Source organism: Hyperolius riggenbachi, chromosome 2, assembly GCF_040937935.1.
Source record: "Hyperolius riggenbachi isolate aHypRig1 chromosome 2, aHypRig1.pri, whole genome shotgun sequence".
Lineage (NCBI taxonomy): Eukaryota > Metazoa > Chordata > Amphibia > Anura > Hyperoliidae > Hyperolius > Hyperolius riggenbachi.
Genome location: NC_090647.1, coordinates 192,917,248 through 192,937,497, shown reverse-complemented (window position 1 = coordinate 192,937,497; position 20,250 = coordinate 192,917,248). Strand labels below are relative to the sequence as shown.

Here is a 20,250-nt window from a genome sequence, read left to right as displayed (position 1 = left end):
TCTGCACAAAGTCGGATCCAGTACCCTCAATCTCCTCTTGCTCTTCCTCAGTGACGTCAGGTAAGTCAACCTCCTCCCCCCAGCCGCGAACAATACCACGGGAAGGTTGAGCAGCACAAGCCCCTTGCGATGCCTGCTGAGGTTGTTCTCCTGCCGCTGTCCCCTCCTCCTCCTCCTCCCCCAAAGAAACACCTTGCTCATCATCCTCTGAGTCTGACTCGTCTTCTGCACACGACTTCTCTTCTTCCTCCTCCTCCCCCCTCTGTGCTGCCGCAGGTGTTGAGGAAACAGCTGGGTCTGATGAAAATTGGTCCCATGCCTGTTCCTGCCGTAACGGTTCCTGGTCACGCTCATTCACAGCTTCATCCGCCACTCTACGCACAGCACGCTCCAAGAAGTAAGCGTAGGGAATTAAGTCGCTGATGGTGCCCTCACTGCGGCTCACCAGGTTGGTCACCTCCTCAAACGGCCGCATGAGCCTGCATGCATTTTCCATCAGTGTCCAGTTGTCGGGCCAGAACATCCCCATCTTCCCAGACTGTTTAATTCTACTGTAGTTGTAGAGGTAGTGGGTCACGGCTTTCTTCTGTTCTAGCAGGCGGGAGAACATGAGCAGGGTCGAGTTCCAGCGAGTCGGGCTATCGCAAATGAGGCGTCTCACCGGCATGTTGTTTTTGCGCTGAATTTCCGCAAAGCGTGCCATGGCTGTGTAAGACCGCCTCAAATGCCCACAGAACTTCCTGGCCTGCTTCAGGACATTCGCTAAGCCAGGGTACTTTGCCACAAATCTTTGAACCACTAGATTCATGACATGTGCCATGCAGGGTATGTGTGTCAGCTTCCCCATATGCAAAGCGGCAAGCAGATTGCTGCCGTTGTCGCACACCACGTTGCCTATCTCCAGGTGGTGCGGGGTCAGCCACTCATCCACCTGTTTCTTAAGAGCAGCCAGGAGAGCTGCTCCAGTGTGACTCTCCGCTTTGAGACAAGACATGTCTAAGATGGCGTGACAGCGTCGTACCTGGCATGCAGCATAGGCCCTGCGGAGCTGGGGCTGTGTAGCTGGAGAGGAGAACTGCCACTCAGCCAAGGAGGAGGAGGACAGCGAAGAGCATGTAGCAGGAGGAGAGGAGGTGGCAGGAGGCTTGCCTGCAAGCCGTGGAGGTGTCACAATTTGGTCCGCTGCGCCCTGCTTGCCATCGTTCACCACCAGGTTCACCCAATGGGCTGTGTAGGTAATGTAGCGGCCCTGCCCGTGCTTGGCAGACCAGGCATCCGTGGTCAGGTGTACCCTTGACCCAACGCTCTTCGCAAGAGATGACACCACTTGCCTCTCAACTTCACGGTGCAGTTGGGGTATGGCCTTTCTCGAAAAATAAGTGCGGCCTGGCATCTTCCACTGCGGTGTTCCGATGGCCACAAATTTACGGAAGGCCTCAGAGTCCACCAGCCGGTATGGTAACAGCTGCCGAGCTAACAGTTCCGCCACGCCAGCTGTCAGACGCCGGGCAAGGGGGTGACTGGCCGAAATTGGCTTCTTCCGCTCAAACATTTCCTTCACGGACACCTGACTGCTGCTGTGGGCAGAGGAGCAGGAACCGCTCAAGGGCAGAGGCGGAGTGGAGGAGGGTGCCTGTGAAGGTGGAAGGGAGAAAGTGGCAGAAGCAGATAATGCACCTGATGGAGGAGGAAGAGGAGAAGGAGGGTGGCTTTGCTTTTGTGTGCTGCTGCTGCTTTTGCTCAGGTGGCCATCCCATTGCTGTTTGTGCCTTTTCTCCAGGTGCCTTCGTAAGGCACTTGTCCCTACGTGAGTGTTGGCCTTTCCACGGCTCAATTTTTGTTGGCAGAGCGAACAGATGGCTTTGGTCCGATCTGAGGCACACACATTAAAAAATTTCCACACCGCTGAGCCACCCTGGGATGTGGGCACTATGGGGACCTCAGCAGCTGATGCTGAAGGGCAAGTTGGCTGGCTGTACATAGGTGGCGATACATGGTGCCGGACTCTGCCACCAGCTGTTTCTGACGAAGAGCTGCCCCAGCTTCTTTCAGCAACTTCTCTCCTCCTACTACTCTCTGACTCCTCCTCTGAACTGTCCCCCTCTTCATCTCCTCTATTGGGAACATACAGAGGATCCCTATTACAGTCATCATCGTAGTCATCCTGCCCAGCTTCACTTGCCTCAGACAAATCCAAACTTGCACCATCAGTAGGTCCTTCATCCTCCTGACACGTTACATCCATAGTGTTGCCGCGTAACTCAGACATATTAGCTGGTGAAAATTCATCTGGCTGTAACAACAATGGCTGTGCATCAGTGATTTCAACACTAAATAATTCTTGCGAAGTGTCAAATGCAGCGGAAGTGGTGCTAGTAGTAGCGCTGGTGGCTGAGCAAGATGAGGTGTTCTGTGTCGCTAAATACTCAACCACGTCCTGACAATCTTGGGAGGTGATGGGACGTGCCTTCTTCCGAGCACTGTACTGTGGGCCAGGTCCACACGAAATTACATTTACACGACCTTGCGCAGACCTGCCGGGTGGCCTTCCTCTGGCTCTGGCACTACCTCTTCCTCTACCTGTTTTGTCCATATCGGGTATGCACGGAGTGGTATATCACACTGCGTGCACTCACGTAGGTAGGTGGGTTCACTTAACTGCACAGGTATGCGCACTGATGCGGTGGGTTCACTAAACAGAACAGGTATACAGTGGCGGGTTCACAGAACAGGTATGCAGTGGCAGGTTCACTGAACACAACAGGTATGCAGTGGCGGGTTCACTGAACAGGTATACAGTGGCGGGTCCACTGAACAGAACAGGTATGCAGTGGCGGGTTCACTAAACAGAACAGGTATACAGTGGCGGGTTCACTAAACAGAACAGGTATACAGTGGCGGGTTCACTAAACAGAACAGGTATACAGTGGCGGGTTCACTAAACAGAACAGGTATGCAGTGGCGGGTTCACAGAACAGGTATGCAGTGGCAGGTTCACTGAACACAAAAGGTATGCAGTGGCGGGTTCACTGAACAGGTATACAGTGGCGGGTCCACTGAACAGAACAGGTATGCAGTGGCGGGTTCACTAAACAGAACAGGTATACAGTGGCGGGTTCACTAAACAGAACAGGTATACAGTGGCGGGTTCACTAAACAGAACAGGTATACAGTGGCGGGTCCACTGAACAGAACAGGTATGCAGTGGCGGGTTCACTAAACAGAACAGGTATACAGTGGCGGGTTCACTAAACAGAACAGGTATACAGTGGCGGGTTCACTAAACAGAACAGGTATACAGTGGCGGGTTCACAGAACAGGTATGCAGTGGCAGGTTCACTGAACACAACAGGTATGCAGTGGCGGGTTCACTGAACAGGTATACAGTGGCGGGTCCACTGAACAGAACAGGTATGCAGTGGCGGGTTCACTAAACAGAACAGGTATACAGTGGCGGGTTCACTAAACAGAACAGGTATACAGTGGCGGGTTCACTAAACAGAACAGGTATACAGTGGTGGGTTCACAGAACAGGTATGCAGTGGTGGGTTCACAGCACAGGTATGCAGTGGTGGGTTCACAGCACAGGTATGCAGTGGTGGGTTCACAGCACAGGTATGCAGTGGTGGGTTCACAGCACAGGTATGCAGTGGTGGGTTCACAGCACAGGTATGCAGTGGTGGGTTCACAGAACAGGTATGCAGCCAGACAGGAACAAGTTAAGCCTAACTAATCTTTCCCTGAGAGACAGTCTGCAGCAGCTCGCCCTACTCTCACTAACGCAGGCAGCACACGAGTGACCGTAATGGCCGCCGCTGCCTGCCTTATATAAGGGGGGGTGGGGCTCCAGGGGCTAGTGTAGCCTAATTGGCTACACTGGGCCTGCTGACTGTGATGTAGAGGGTCAAAGTTGACCCTCCATGTGCATTATGGGGCGAACCGAACTTCCGCAAAGGTTCGCCTGCGGGACGCGAACGCGAACCACTGAAGTTCGCATGGAACCGTTCGCAGGCGAACCGTTCGGCCCAACTCTAATTTCTACCTGCCTAGATTATGATAATTTTATCAAATACTTTTGATAGTAATAAACTATGGAGTAACAGTGATCTACACAATTGTCACACGCTATATGTTTTCATGTGCAGTTTTTTTGGCGTAGCAAGCAATGTTCTCTTTAATAGAATTTTTATAGCATTTGACATATGACCTGGATGGCACAACTGAAGTATTTTCTAACAGAATCATTCTAACCATAAATAAAATATCACTTTGGATTTACCATTCTTTAAGTATCCAAAATCACTGACAATAGACTTTTTTCAGGCATAAAAACTTTTAATATGACATTTTTCTAAAGTGTCTACCACTTCCATCACATTTCAAAGGCTCGAGGGAATACTTTAAATCCAAACAAAAGTTGTGAATACTGCACACAGTGTGACCCAGTTTCAATGCTATTATGCAATAAGAGCCCCTGTGTTCGTTATTACGATTAAAAGGTCCTTTATGCAACCAGTCTCACTAAATATTGCCAGTATTGCAGTACCATAAAAAAATAAATTTTGTAATTTAAACCTGGGTTGTGCATGAATATGCAAGAAATTAGGTTTTATTTTGAAGTTCTGCTATTTGTCACTGCAGTGGCATAGCACGACATCATGGAGCCCCATGGCAAAACTTTTATGGGGCCCTTAGATCTAGGCACTCTTAAACAATGTCACCTGCCCCTACCCTGTGGATAGGAGTTCATTTCACAATTTAAATTCTCATGCAATCAACACTGCGTATAGTCCATGGGCACTGAGACAAAGTCAGAGGGTGGAGAAACGCAAGAAAGTTAATGGAGAATACATTAAGTACCTACCGGCCCCCCTATGCTCCAGGGCCCCACGGAAGCTGCCATGGCTATTGCTATGTCCCTATGACACTAGTAAATACTTGTAGTAGCACTATCATGAAAAATCTTACTAACTATATATATAATAGGCTACGTGCCTCAACCTTCAAGCAAGAAGTATCGCCCTGCCCCCAGGGCCGGTCCAAGCAAGAAGAAGGGGCCGATCCAAGCAAGAGAAAGGAGTAGTTCCTTGCCCCCAGGGGCAGTCCTAGACTTGCCGCCGAGCTGGAGGGGTTAGCGGGCAGGAAGAGGGTATTGGGCACAGCGGTGGGGAGGGGGGTCGTACCCCCTCCCTCACCTGGGTCCCCAATCTGCGCTCCCCCTCTAGCTCAAGTTCAGCAGCAGCAGCCGGCGCTATTAGTAAGAGGCAGTGGGTGGGGATGACTCACCTCTTCCGCGTTCCAGCGTGCGTTGCACTGTCCTCACTTCCTGCAATGCCGTCCACTTACAATACAGTGGGCAGCATTGCAGGAAGTGACGACAGTGGAACGCACACTGGAACACGGTAGAGGTGAGTCATCCCCGCCCGCATTGGGATGTGGCATCAACAGCTTCCTTGCCTTGGGCACTAAAATGGCCAGAAATGGCCCTGGCAGGGAGCTATAGTGGAAGCGCTACCATTTAAACCTATGCAGGTAAGTTTATAGTTTTACTTCATGATTTCAAGCTGTGTCATTATTGTGATTAGTTAGTTAGGTATCAACATACACTAACATATAACTAGCATTCAACTCACTTTTTTTGCAAATATTTTATACACCCCAAAATCTTATGAGATCTTTTTATATTTGCATTGTAAAATTAATTTAGCAAAATTATTCATATTAATACATAACAATAAGAATAAACTGTTTACATTAAATAATTCATGAGTAATAAACTATGAAATAATTGTCCTTACCAACAAAAAGATTCCATTCAATGTCCAAATCAGCCTGATTAGCCAAGCAGCCTTTCATGACGTTGAGGCAGTAGTTGTGGCAAGGCTTCACTGTAGACAATCCATGACAATATGGACAGTACAACATCTTCAGCAGCGCCCGGATGCACCCTGCGTTTGGGCTGAGCTGTAAAAACAGACATCAGTTAGATAAAGGTGCTTCGTTTATATAAATAAATCATTATATATTTTACCACAGGATCAGAATCTATTTCGTATAACGACCTCCCACACATTTCAATAAAAAATATGTATTTTTCAAAGTGAAAGAAAAAAATATGTATTTTGTTTTTGACATTTGATATTTTTGATAATTTGATATTTTGTTTAGCATCAAACGTGAAGGCTCCTATTTGCTACATTCCTTATGTGGATTCACTAAATAAAACAAGCGGCCACCTGTAAAGAAACATTAGAAATCCACTGTGTGACTCCTACCCATCGCTATGCTCCAGAAGATGACTACATTGATCTCTAAGTAATAACTGGTAACCCTGATTTATAAACATTTTCGTCAGGGAAAATCTTCATCAATCATCCTTGCAATCTTAAATGAGCATTATAATCATATTTAATTTTTTCACATATACAAAAAATAAAAACAAAACAAAAAAAAACAACAACACAAAACACGACACAGCAGGTGCATAGCTAGCCCCAAAGATCAGTGGCACATGCCCCAGATCTATTCTGGAGTGCCCGGATGTCCCCGAGGCAGAGTCAGGCAGTGGGTGGCAGTACCCATCTCCAGTCGCTAGGTCTCCAGATTCTGCAGACATCTCTTCTGGGCTTCTCCCATTAGAGTCTGAGAATGAATCAGAAGCTACAGCTCCTAGAGTGTGATTCTCGTGAGAGGATGAAGGAGATAAGTAGTCCCACCCCCCCCGCTGTGCTACTCTGTTGGGAAGTGGGGGGTAGGGGGAAGGAACAATGAGGACACACAACACGAGGCATGCTCCCTATGGAGGCTCTCTGCACTGAGTATGCCCCACAGAGGCACCAAAGCACCCAGCATGGCACCACACAGCACCCAGCATGCCTTTTTTTTGCATTAATGGATAGGGTAAGGGCTTCAGTCAGCATTTTCCTGGACAGGCCTACTTAGACTGCTGTTCAGTTCAGGTAAATTTGGCTCCACCCATGACCACACCCACATTCTAGTGCAAGGCTACACCCATTTTGTGGCTGGAGTGCCCAAAAGTGTCCTAGATTCCTTAGGATCCTAGCATCGCTCCAGTGCCACAGCACCCACCACTGTTTTAATAACGTCTGCATCCACCATGCAGGTTTGGAATCTGATATCCATTAGGCATGCTGTGATGTAATTTGAAAGAAGCCCCATTGGAGCTTATTGCAAATTTCTTCCAGAGGCTTATATGAATTTGGTTTAGACAAACAGCCCAATGGGAACCATAAAAACTAAACTCAAATATGCCTATGGACTTTCCGGCAGTGTTAGGCCTCTTGCACATTACATGCGATTCTGATTTTTTTATAAGGTCCGATTTTTTATTCCGATTAAAAAAACAGTACTTTTTAAAATCTGAATAAAAAAATTGGATCATATAAAAAATTGGAATCGCATGTAGTGTGCAAGAGGCGTTTAGGCTGGCAAGCAAAAGGAGAGGAAAACATTCTGCTGTTCTAGCACTGTGTCCTCCTGAAGTATGTCGGCATGCTCCCGTACGAGAACAGCACTGTGACTGTGCATTAGTATGGACTAGCTCAGGGTTCATCAGAGAAACCCTAGCCCAATCACATCTGTGCTGCAGCACATGCATGAGCTGTTGACAAGAGCTTGTTGATGGTTTTCCGGGGGACAGAGTGTTGGAATAGATTGGAGGTGGAGGAAGATGGGGAAGCCACTGGATAAAGGCTTCCCTCTATTGAGGCGAATACTCATTTAGGGCACTTTCTTTTTCCTACAAGTGTACCTTAAAATGCGAGAATAAAATTATTCGGGAATAAAATTATTAGATACTTTTATATCAGTAAAACATGTTTTTAAATTTCTAAGTAAATACTGTAGGTTAAACTTCAAGTGAAAAAAATAGCCCCACTGAAACCAGTCCTAAATACAGTAAACAAAAGAAAACACATCTATTTACTATGCAAAAGGGTGAACAAATAAACTTTCTGGCCAAGTTGATCACTTTGACTAAATCTGCTGGCCATCCATTGCCTCGGCATATCTGATCAATTCAATCTTCATCAATTTTTTCCACTGCTTTTATTGGGGATATATTATTATTATTATTATTTAGTATTTATATAGCGCCGACATATTACGCAGCGCTGTACAGTGTATATATATATCTTGTCACTAACTGTCCCTCAAAGGAGCTCACAATCTAATCCCTACCATTGCCATATGTCTATATTATGTAGTGTAAGTTCTGTAGTGTAGGGCCAATTTTTAGGGGGAGACAATTAACTTATCCGTATGTTTTTGGAATGTGGGAGGAAACCAGAGTGCACGGAGGAAACCCACGCAGACACGGAGAGAACATACAAACTCTTTGCAAATAGTGACCTGGCTGGGATTCGAACCAGGGACCCAGCACTGCAAGGTGAGAGAGCTAACCACTACGCCACCGTGCTGCCCCATATATGCACATTTTAACTACTGATGTGTGGATACATTAATCATTAATTCAACATTCAACTGCATTTGCAAAAAAAAACTTAGGCCCCTTTTAGAAAGAAGTGTGACAGACCATGCACACATCGCCTCCAGCAGGTGAGGTAGCATGATGCAGGATTCCTAACATGAAAAGACAAATTGGGGGCCATTTTCATTCATTTACTTCTCTTCTACAGTGCAGCATGTTAATCTTTACTATTCTGGACTGGAATCATATTTTCTGGCAGAGAACACATTTGCTTTAAATGAAACACAGGCAATAGGGTCACATGTTAACACAGACGGTCAATAAGATGAAAATAATTCAGGTTTCGATGCAAATTAATTGCAAATTGTATGCATCTGGAAACCAAGCCACTTAAATTTGCTTCAATATGAATTAAAGCTGCATGAAAGCCAGAACTATTTGCATCTCATTAACTATCTGTATTAACATGTGACCATGTAGTCTGTGTTTTTATATAATTCAATTTAGTCTGAGCCTAAATGATCAACTAATAGAGCATCTTGAGAGTTGGAGACAGATCTAAGAACACATTTATAGACTTTTTCTAGTCATGGTCCAAGTCAAGAGAATAATATAAAGCAGAATGTTCAGCCTTTGATTTACAACAAATCTCCTCAATTTCAAGGCCCTTGTATTGAATTTAGTTCTGCAACAAATATGTTGTGTCTAATTTAATTCTTGCCATACATCTTGAACTATGGCTTGTTACAGCCAGTAAACAGCTCTACTTCCTTTCAGAAGATTTGGCTTTTTCTCAGCTCACGCTTGTTTTTCACTTGCCATCTAAAAAGGGCATTAACGTCACTGATGCTGAATATGAAGGACACTAAATACAATTTTTTCCCACCTGTATTATACAGTATATGATATGTCATGTCTTTTAGCAGTTTAATGATATTATAAATAACAGAGTGTTTCTTTTCTCTGTATGCTACACAAATGATGTTCACCTACGCTTGCTAGTGCAAGACTGCAATGACTAAAGAAACATGGAGTTTATTTAAATGTTCAATGTTTATTTCAGGAAAATAAATTGAAACTGCCTTTGAATAAATGCCGGTCATTTCTTTAAAAAAATGAAATCCCCACACGCCACTGCCATTTAAACATTTGGCCCTGATGCAGCATTATTTCACAACCATTACCAATGTCAGCACATGCAAGCTTCTTATATCATCTTTGACTTTATTTTCTATGGTAAAACGCAATTTGAAGTCTAGCACGGCTGTTTAAAACTTCCTACATGCAGTTTTTTGGCTTTTGTTTGACTAAGCTGAAGTAATCGGTGTCTTTTAAGGACACTCTATTATCTTACTGTAATTGCAATTAATATTTCAGGTATTTTGGGTACACACATTCCAGTGCAGAATTATGATTAGGCCTGCACATCAAGTTGGCAGAGCAGCGTACATTTAAAAAGAGTGCCACAGTGTGCTGGAAAAAGTCACTAGTGAAATATCACTAACATGACCGATATTCGGGCAGCACGGTGGCGTAGTGGTTAGCTCTCTCGCCTTGCAGCGCTGGGTCCCTGGTTCGAATCCCAGCCAGGGCACTATCTGCAAAAAGTTTGTATGTTCTCTCCGTGTCTGCGTGGGTTTCCTCCGGGCACTCTGGTTTCCTCCCACATTTCAAAAACATACGGATAAGTTAATTGGCTCCCTAATGCTCAGGCTGTTATCTGTTATATGCGCACTTAGGCCAAGTAAACAGATTTAAGGCGTTTCATGTTAAAGAAGCATATTGCCCAAATGCAGGTACTAGCTGATTAGTGAAATCTAAGATGCACGATAATTTTAGATATAACTCTTAACCTATTGTGGCTCCCTTGAGCCATCTGCTCAATAGGATCAGGCCTGTCCTTTCCAGGAGTAGGGAGAGAAAGTCTTACCTCCAGCTACTCTGCGAAATGACAAATGACAATGAGTGCATAAATAAAAAAGTTTAAAAAGATTAATCAGCATAAAGTTCAAGTTTACTATATGACTGGTATATGGTTCTCTGAGCCCAAAGGAGCATTGTATGCAACATGTATCTCTCTGTACGATTATAATGTATGACCTTTTTTCACTTAATAAACGTTTTATGAAAAAGTTAATTGGCTCCCTCTAAAATTGGCCTTAGACTACAGTACTTACAACTACATAATATAGACATATGGCAATGGTAGGGATTAGATTGTGAGCTCCTTTGGGGGACAGTTAGTGACAAGACTATATATATATATATATATATATATATATATATATATACATATATATATATATATATATATATATATATATATATACACACTGTACAGCATACACACTGCGAACGGTTCCATGCGAACTTCCGTGGTTCGCGTTCACGTCCCGCAGGCGAACGTTTGCGGAAGTTCGGTTCGCCCCATAATGCACCATGGAGGGTCAACTTTGACCCTCTACATCACAGTCAGCAGGCCCAGTGTAGCCAATTAGGCTACACTAGCCCCTGGAGCCCCACCCCCCTTATATAAGGCAGGCAGCGGTGGCCATTACGGTCACTCGTGAGCCTGCATTAGTGAGAATAGGGCGAGCTGCTGCAGACTGTCTCTCATAGGGAAAGATTAGTTAGGCTTAGCTTGTTCCTGGCTGCATACCTGTTCTGTTCAGTGAGCCCACTGCATACCGTTCAGTGAACCTGCCACTGCATACCTGTTCTGTGAACCCACCACTGCATACCTGTACTGTGAACCCACCACTGCATACCTGTTCAGTGAACCTGCCACTGCATACCTGTTCTGTGAACCCACCACTGCATACCTGTTCTGTGAACCCACCACTGCATACCTGTACTGTGAACCCACCACTGCATACCTGTTCAGTGAACCTGCCACTGCATACCTGTTCTGTGAACCCACCACTGCATACCTGTTGTGTTCAGTGAACCCGCCACTGCATACCTGTTCTGTTCAGTGGACCCGCCACTGTATACCTGTTCAGTGAACCCGCCACTGCATACCTGTTGTGTTCAGTGAACCTGCCACTGCATACCTGTTCTGTGAACCCGCCACTGCATACCTGTTCTGTTCAGTGGACCCGCCACTGTATACCTGTTCTGTTCAGTGAACCCGCCACTGTATACCTGTTCAGTGAACCCGCCACTGCATACCTGTTCTGTTCAGTGGACCCGCCACTGTATACCTGTTCTGTTCAGTGAACCCGCCACTGTATACCTGTTCAGTGAACCCGCCACTGCATACCTGTTGTGTTCAGTGAACCCGCCACTGTATACCTGTTCTGTTCAGTTAGCCCGCCACTGTATACCTGTTCTGTTCAGTTAACCCGCCACTGTATACCTGTTCAGTGAACCCGCCACTGCATACCTGTTGTGTTCAGTGAACCCGCCACTGTATACCTGTTCTGTTCAGTGAACCCGCCACTGCATACCTGTTCTGTTCAGTGGACCCGCCACTGTATACCTGTTCAGTGAACCCGCCACTGCATACCTGTTGTGTTCAGTGAACCTGCCACTGCATACCTGTTCTGTGAACCCGCCACTGCATACCTGTTCTGTTCAGTGGACCCGCCACTGTATACCTGTTCTGTTCAGTGAACCCGCCACTGTATACCTGTTCAGTGAACCCACCACTGCATACCTGTTCTGTTCAGTGGACCCGCCACTGTATACCTGTTCTGTTCAGTGAACCCGCCACTGTATACCTGTTCAGTGAACCCGCCACTGTATACCTGTTGTGTTCAGTGAACCCACCACTGTATACCTGTTCTGTTCAGTGAACCCGCCACTGCATACCTGTTGTGTTCAGTGAACCCGCCACTGTATACCTGTACTGTTCAGTGAACCCGCCACTGCATACCTGTTCTGTTCAGTGAACCTGCCACTGTATACCTGTTCTGTTCAGTGAACCCGCCACTGTATACCTGTTCAGTGAACCCGCCACTGCATACCTGTTGTGTTCAGTGAACCCGCCACTGTATACCTGTTCTGTTCAGTGAACCCACCACTGTATACCTGTTCAGTGAACCCGCCACTGCATACCTGTTGTGTTCAGTGAACCCGCCACTGTATACCTGTTCTGTTCAGTGAACCCGCCACTGTATACCTGTTCAGTGAACCCGCCACTGTGTACCTGTTGTGTTCAGTGAACCCGCCACTGTATACCTGTTCTGTTCAGTGAACCCGCCACTGCATACCTGTACTGTTCAGTGAACCCGCCACTGCATACCTGTTCTGTTCAGTGAACCCACCGCATCAGTGCGCATACCTGTGCAGTTAAGTGAACCCACCTACCTACGTGAGTGCACGCAGTGTGATATACCACTCCGTGCATACCCGATATGGACAAAACAGGTAGAGGAAGAGGTAGTGCCAGCGCTAGAGGAAGGCCACCCGGCAGGTCTGCGCGAGGTCGGTTAAATGTAATTTCATGTGGACCTGGCCCACAGTACAGTGCTCGGAAGAAGGCACGTCCCATCACCTCCCAAGATTGTCAGGACGTGGTTGAGTATTTAGCGACACAGAACACCTCATCTTGCTCAGCCACCAGCGCTACTACTAGCACCACTTCCGCTGCATTTGACACTTCGCAAGAATTATTTAGTGTTGAAATCACTGATGCACAGCCATCGTTGTTACAGCCAGATAAATTTTCACCAGCTCATATGTCTGAGTTACGCGGCAACACTATGGATGTAACGTGTAAGGAGGATGAAGGACCTACTGATGGTGCATGTTTGGATTTTTCTGAGGCAAGCGAAGCTGGGCAGGATGATTGCGATGATGACGATGATAGGGATCCTCTGTATGTTACCAATAGAGGAGATGAAGAGGGGGACAGTTCAGAGGGGGAGTCAGAGAGTAGTAGGAGGAGAGAAGTTGCTGAAAGAAGCTGGGGCAGCTCTTTGTCAGAAACAGCTGGTGGCAGTGTCCGGCACCATGTATCGCCACCTATGTACAGCCAGCCAACTTGCCCTTCAGCATCAGCTGCTGAGGTACCCATAGCGCCCACATCCCAGGGTGGCTCAGCGGTGTGGAAATTTTTTAATGTGTGTGCGTCAGATCGGACCAAAGCCATCTGTTCGCTCTGCCAACAAAAATTGAGCCGTGGAAAGGCCAACACTCACGTAGGGACAAGTGCCTTACGAAGGCACCTGGAGAAAAGGCACAAACAGCAATGGGATGGCCACCTGAGCAAAAGCAGCAGCAGCACACAAAAGAAAAGTCACCCTCCTTCTCCTCTTCCTCCTTCAGGTGCATCATCTGCTTCTGCCGCTTTCTCCCTTCCACCTTCACAGGCACCCTCCTCCACTCCGCCTCTGCCCTTGAGCGCTTCCTGCTCCTCTGCCCACAGCAGCAGTCAGGTGTCCGTGAAGGAAATGTTTGAGTGGAAGAAGCCAATTTCGGCCAGTCACCCCCTTGCCCGGCGTCTGACAGCTGGCGTGGCGGAACTGTTAGCTCGCCAGCTGTTACCATATCGGCTGGTGGACTCTGAGGCCTTCCGTAAATTTGTGGCCATCGGAACACCGCAGTGGAAGATGCCAGGCCGCACTTATTTTTCGAGAAAGGCCATACCCCAACTGCACCGTGAAGTTGAGAGGCAAGTGGTGTCATCTCTTGCGAAGAGCGTTGGGTCAAGGGTACACCTGACCACGGATGCCTGGTCTGCCAAGCACGGGCAGGGCCGCTACATTACGTACACAGCCCATTGGGTCAACCTGGTGGTGAACGATGGCAAGCAGGGCGCAGCGGACCAAATTATGACACCTCCACGGCTTGCAGGCAGGCCTCCTTCCACCTCCTCTCCCCCTGCTACATGCTCTTCGCTGTCCTCCTCCTCCTTGGCTGAGTGGCAGTTCTCCTCTCCAGCTACACAGCCCCAGCTCCGCAGGGCCTATGCTGCATGCCAGGTACGACGGTGTCACGCCATCTTAGACATGTCTTGTCTCAAAGCGGAGAGTCACACTGGAGCAGCTCTCCTGGCTGCTCTTAAGAAACAGGTGGATGAGTGGCTGACCCCACACCACCTGGAGATAGGCAACGTGGTGTGCGACAACGGCAGCAATCTGCTTGCCGCTTTGCATATGGGGAAGCTGACACACATACCCTGCATGGCACATGTCATGAATCTAGTTGTTCAAAGATTTGTGGCAAAGTACCCTGGCTTAGCGGATGTCCTGAAGCAGGCCAGGAAGTTCTGTGGGCATTTGAGGCGGTCTTACACAGCCATGGCACGCTTTGCGGAAATTCAGCGGAAAAACAACATGCCGTTGAGACGCCTGATTTGCGATAGCCCGACTCGCTGGAATTCGACCCTGCTCATGTTCTCCCGCCTGCTAGAACAGAAGAAAGCCATCACCCAGTACCTCTACAACTACAGTAGAATGAAACAGTCTGGGAAGATGGGGATGTTTTGGCCCGACAACTGGACACTGATGAAAAATGCATGCAGGCTCATGCGGCCATTTGAGGAGGTGACCAACCTGGTGAGCCGCAGTGAGGGCACCATCAGCGACTTAATTCCCTACGCTTACTTCTTGGAGCGTGCTGTGCGTAGAGTGGCGGATGAAGCTGCGAATGAGCGTGACCAGGAACCGTTACGGCAGGAACAGGCATGGGACCAATTTTCATCAGACCCAGCTGTTTCCTCAACACCTGCGACAGCACAGAGGGGGGAGGAGGAGGAAGAAGAGAAGTCGTGTGCAAAAGACGAGTCAGACTCAGAGGATGATGAGCAAGGTGTTTCTTTGGGGGAGGAGGAGGAGGAGGGGACGGCGGCAGGAGAACAACCGCAGCAGGTGTCACAGGGGGCTTGTGCTGCTCAACCTTCCCGTGGTATTGTTCGCGGCTGGGGGGAGGAGGTTGACTTACGTGACGTCACTGAGGAAGAGCAAGAGGAGATGGAGGGTACTGGATCCGACTTTGTGCAGATGTCGTCTTTTATGCTGTCCTGCCTGTTGAGGGACCCCCGTATAAAAAACCTCAAGGGGAATGAGCTGTACTGGGTGGCCACACTACTAGACCCTCAGTACAGGCACAAAGTGGCGGACCTGTTACCAACTCACCTGAAGGTGGAAAGGATGCAGCACATGCAGAACCAGCTGTCAACTATGCTTTACAATGCCTTTAAGGGTGATGTGACAGCACAACGCCAGCAAGGTACCACTGCCACTAATCCTCCTCCCGTGTCCACGCAGTCAAAGACAGGACGCTCCAGCGATCTCATGGTGATGTCGGACATGCGGACGTTCTTTAGTCCAACGCCTCGCCGTAGCCCTTCCGGATCCAAACTCCACCAACGCCTGGAACGGCAGGTAGCCAACTACCTGGCCTTAAGTGTGGATGTAGACACTGCTGTGAACAGCGAAGAGGAACCCTTGAACTACTGGGTGCGCAGGCTTGACCTGTGGCCAGAGCTGTCCCAATTTGCCATCCAACTTCTCTCCTGCCCTGCCGCAAGCGTCCTGTCAGAAAGGACCTTCAGCGCAGCTGGAGGCATTGTCACTGAGAAGAGAAGTCGCCTAAGTCACAAAAGTGTTAAGTACCTCACCTTTATCAAAATGAATGAGGCATGGATCCCGGAGGGCTGCTGCCCGCCCCAAGACTAAGTCAGTCCCAGCACACACAGCATCTCTGCCTGCACGCCGTGTGACTGGCTGCCTGGCTGCCCCAAGAAGACTAAGTCGCTCCCAGTCCCTCCACACAGCATGTCTGCCTGCAGGCCACTTGACTACCTTCTCCGCCACCACCAACAGGGTCCGGAACTCCAGGCGGATTGCTGAATTTTTTAGGCCGCTGCTAGCAGCGGCCGCTGTTATAATAATTTTTCTGGTGCGTGTATATGACTGCCTAATTTTTCTGGCTGCACTGCGGGCAGCTGCAACAACAAAAGAAAAGGCATGTACATGCGCCCATTCCCCTTCGTGATCATTACCTTGCCGTGGTGAAGGGGCTTGCGTATCACAATGAAGCAATGACCGGCGCCTAGATGAGTGTCTCGGGGGGCACACAAAAGATAATAAGGTCGTTGCTTCATTGTGGTCAGACCAAATTTGATCAGCTGGACAGTCACTGTTCTGTCATTCAGCTACATCAGCCAGGCTACCATATGGGCTGTAAAGCCACCAAAACCTGCACTCTCGCCATGGTGCGCACCAGTCCAGCACGGCCGTCACTACACAAACAGCTGTTTGCGGTGCGTTACACGGTGAGTTTGGTGTGTCAGTGTGAAGCAGTACCTTAATTACACTACCTGATTGATGTATACACATGCAAGATGTTTTAAAGCACTTCAGGCCTGTCATTTAGCATTCAATGTGATTTCTGCCCTTAAAACGCTGCTTTGCGTCAAATCCAGATTTTTCCCGGGGACTTTTGGCGTGCATCCCACTCCGCCATGCCCCCCTCCAGGTGTTAGACCCCTTGAAACATCTTTTCCATCACTTTTGTGGCCAGCAGAATTTTTTTTCCCAAAGTTCGCCTCCCCATTGAAGTCTATTGCGGTTCGCGAACTTTTCCGCGAACCGAACGTTCCACGGAAGTTCGCGAACCCGGTTCGCGAACCTAAAATCGGAGGTTCGGCCCAGCTCTAATGAGCCATCCCTCTACCAATGCTTTACCCTAACCACCCATCCTGCCACAAAATTCACCAATATTTACACCTAACCTTAACCTATTCTCACACAAGACATCCCCTATCGAAGCCTAACCCTAAGGCCTCTTACACACTACATGCAATTCCGATTTTTTACACGATACAATGTTTGATTCCGATTTTAAAAAGTACTGCATGCTGCTACGTTTTTTTAATCGGCATCAAAAATCTGATTGTATAAAAAAAAAATCGGAACCACATGTTGTGTACAAGAGGCCTAACTGCCACAATTTCTAATTATATCCACACCTTCATTGTTGTTCAATTTACCGGGTGCCAGACACCTAACTTGGGCACTACCGGCACATGCGATGTTGAAGTTAACTAGATACATGTACATGTAAATTAGCTAAATTGGTATGCAAGGAAACATCTTACTTTGAAAATTCACATACAAATCTACATAAAACATGCACAAAATACACAAAAGTTAATTAAAAAGTAAGTTGGCCCCAAAAATCCCTAATGCAGATTTGTACATGGAGAAAACGCTAGGACAAGTGTGAATGTTGCTTTATACTCAAAAAGTGTAAGAACACAAAAATATACAATAAATAAAGAAAATAAAGTAAACAAGTAATAAACCCATTGGACCCTCTACACTAGTGTTGCATGGCTTCTGCTGTGACTGCTATGGTTATTCTTATTGTTACTTCCCTGATCAGACTTAGAATACAAAAATGTAAACTACACTTAAAAAGAACATTTATTTTTGGAGTTACAGTTGTTATAATTATTTTAAAAGATGAAGTGTTACTGGAAGCAATGGATTACATTGATGAAGTCCAATTTTTGGTACACATGTTTGTGTAGGACACCACCTGCTTGAAGCGATTGCCCAAGAGTGCACTATTCTTTATGGAAAATGATTTTACTCAGCTGCTGATTACATGATGGAAGGAATGGGATGTAACTGTGTATGAAGCAATAAGGTCACTAGCCAGCTAGTAATTTGTACACCTGTTATACCTAAACTAGCATTCTTCATTATTATAACATCAGGGATTAGATTAGCATAACAATGGTGTTTCAGGTGCTGCTTAGCTACTAATTATACTTCTAATTGTTTTAGATTTGTTCTGTAGGTTGCTTAGCAATTGATTTTTGGTGTTTCAAAAATGAATTTATGTGGGTTGCATTCTCCATGCTTGCAGTAGTATTGGAGCATTTTCTTTTGCAAATTTGCAGCTTTATTCACCATAGTTTTTATTTTACACATAATCCACATTTAACGTCTTCGGTGCTAATTAGGCAAATATGGTGCAAAACCAAAAGCTGCCTGTCAATAACTGAGATTAATTACTCCATTTAATTAGTGCAGACTCTACTGACAGCGGTGGATCAGTCGTTGCCTTGCCTAGGGCACCAAATAGCCAGAAATGGCTTTCACTTTGATTAGGCTAATATTCTATATGCTAAGTAGAGATGTCGCGAACCTCCGATTTTCGGTTCGCGAACCTTCGCGGAAGGTTCGGTTCGCGGAAAAGTTTGTGAACCGCAATAGACTTCAATGGGGATGCGAACTTTGAAAAATAGAAAAAATGATGCTTGCCACAAAAGTGATGGAAAAGATGTTTCAAGGGGTCTAACACCTGGAGGGGGGCATGGCGGAGTGGGATACATGCCCAAAGTCCCGGGGAAAAATCTGGATGTGACGCAAAGCAGCGTTTTAAGGGCAGAAATCACATTGAATGCTAAATTGCAGGCCTAAAGTGCTTTCAAACATCTTGCATGTGTAAACATCAATCAGGGAGTGTAATTAGTGTACTGCTTCACACTGACGCACCAAACTCACTGTGTAACGCACCGCAAACAGCTGTTTGCGTAGTGACGGCCGTGCTGGACTGGTGCGCACCATGGCGAGAGTGTAGGCCGTGGCGGTTTTCAAGCCCATATGGTCGCCGGGCTGTGGTAGCTAAATGATAGAACAACAGTGACTGTCCAGCTGATCAAATTTGGTCTGTCCACAATAAAGCAATGCCCTTATTATCTTCTTGTATGTAGGTAGGCATAGGTAGGTGTCCCAGTAGTTAGCTAGGCATAGGTAGGAGTCCCAGTATAGGTAGGTAGGCATAGGTAGGTGTCCCAGTAGTTAGCTAGGCATAGGTAGGAGTCCCAGTATAGGTAGGTAGGCATAGGTAGGTCCCCTAGTATAGGTAGGTAGGTGTCCCCGTATAGGTAAGTAGGTGCCCCAGTAGTTAGGTAGGCATAGGTAGGTGTCCCAGTATAGATAGTTAGGCAGGGGCTGGCTGGCACAGTAATAACAATTACCAAGGTCCAGCTGCAACAGATAGGGCTGTATGTCAGTGTCAGTGAGCAACATACACACAAAAAAACACATCAGGAAAACATTAGCTCTCAAAAGAGCTGTTGAGGGGTGCTATTTTAGCAATAACAATCAGCCAGGAGCAAGCCAAGAGCCTAAGTAATCTTTCCCTAGGAGAAAAAATCTGCAGCAGCTCTCCCTAGTCTGTCTATTTGCAGCAGGCACACGAGTGAGTGTCATGGCCAGCGAGCCTGCCTTATATAAGGGGGGGGGGGTGGAGCTCCAGGGCTTAGTGTAGCCTGAATGGCTACAATGTGCCTGCTGACTGTGATGCAGAGGGTCAAAGTTGACCCTCATAGTGCATCATGGGGCAAATCGAACTTCCGCAAAAGTTTGCTTTGTCCAGGCGAACGCGAACCCCCAAAGTTCGCCTTAAACCGTTCGCCGGCGAACCGTTCGCTTCATCTCTAATGCTAAGCATTGGACATGTTTTACGTCATCGTCACAATCTCCGTACATGCATTAAATGTTAGCTGGCAGTGCAAAGGACAATTTAAAGCAGGATGAACCACTGCTTATAAAATCATTTAAAATCAGTTTGACACAAATTAAAATGTATAGAAATCATTTCCTCCTAATAAATAATAATTGCACACTCAGGAGTATGTACCTGTTTTTCGAACTTGTGATAAGAAAAATAAACACAGGGATACTTGGAGCCCAGTCTGGTGCAGTACGGTATGGCAGTGTGACACAAATATATCAAGGATAGTATACTCACAAGCATGGGTTGCTGAGGAAGCAACCGCTTGTATTGGCATGTGGGGAATTGCATCCCTACTCAGCCTAGTCAGAGTAGTATAG

The 20,250-nt window shown here is 47.0% G+C and overlaps 1 protein-coding gene across 1 annotated transcript in view; it reads right to left on the bottom strand.

Annotated features, from left to right (window-relative positions):
• The window catches only part of GPC6 (glypican 6), an 850,247-nt gene that overhangs the window by 302,861 nt on the left and 527,136 nt on the right, over positions 1–20,250 (bottom strand). Inside the window, exon 4 of the mRNA XM_068267917.1 lies at positions 5,799–5,964. Within this exon, the coding sequence (XP_068124018.1) occupies positions 5,799–5,964 (166 nt within the window). The remainder of the gene's footprint in view (positions 1–5,798; positions 5,965–20,250) is intronic.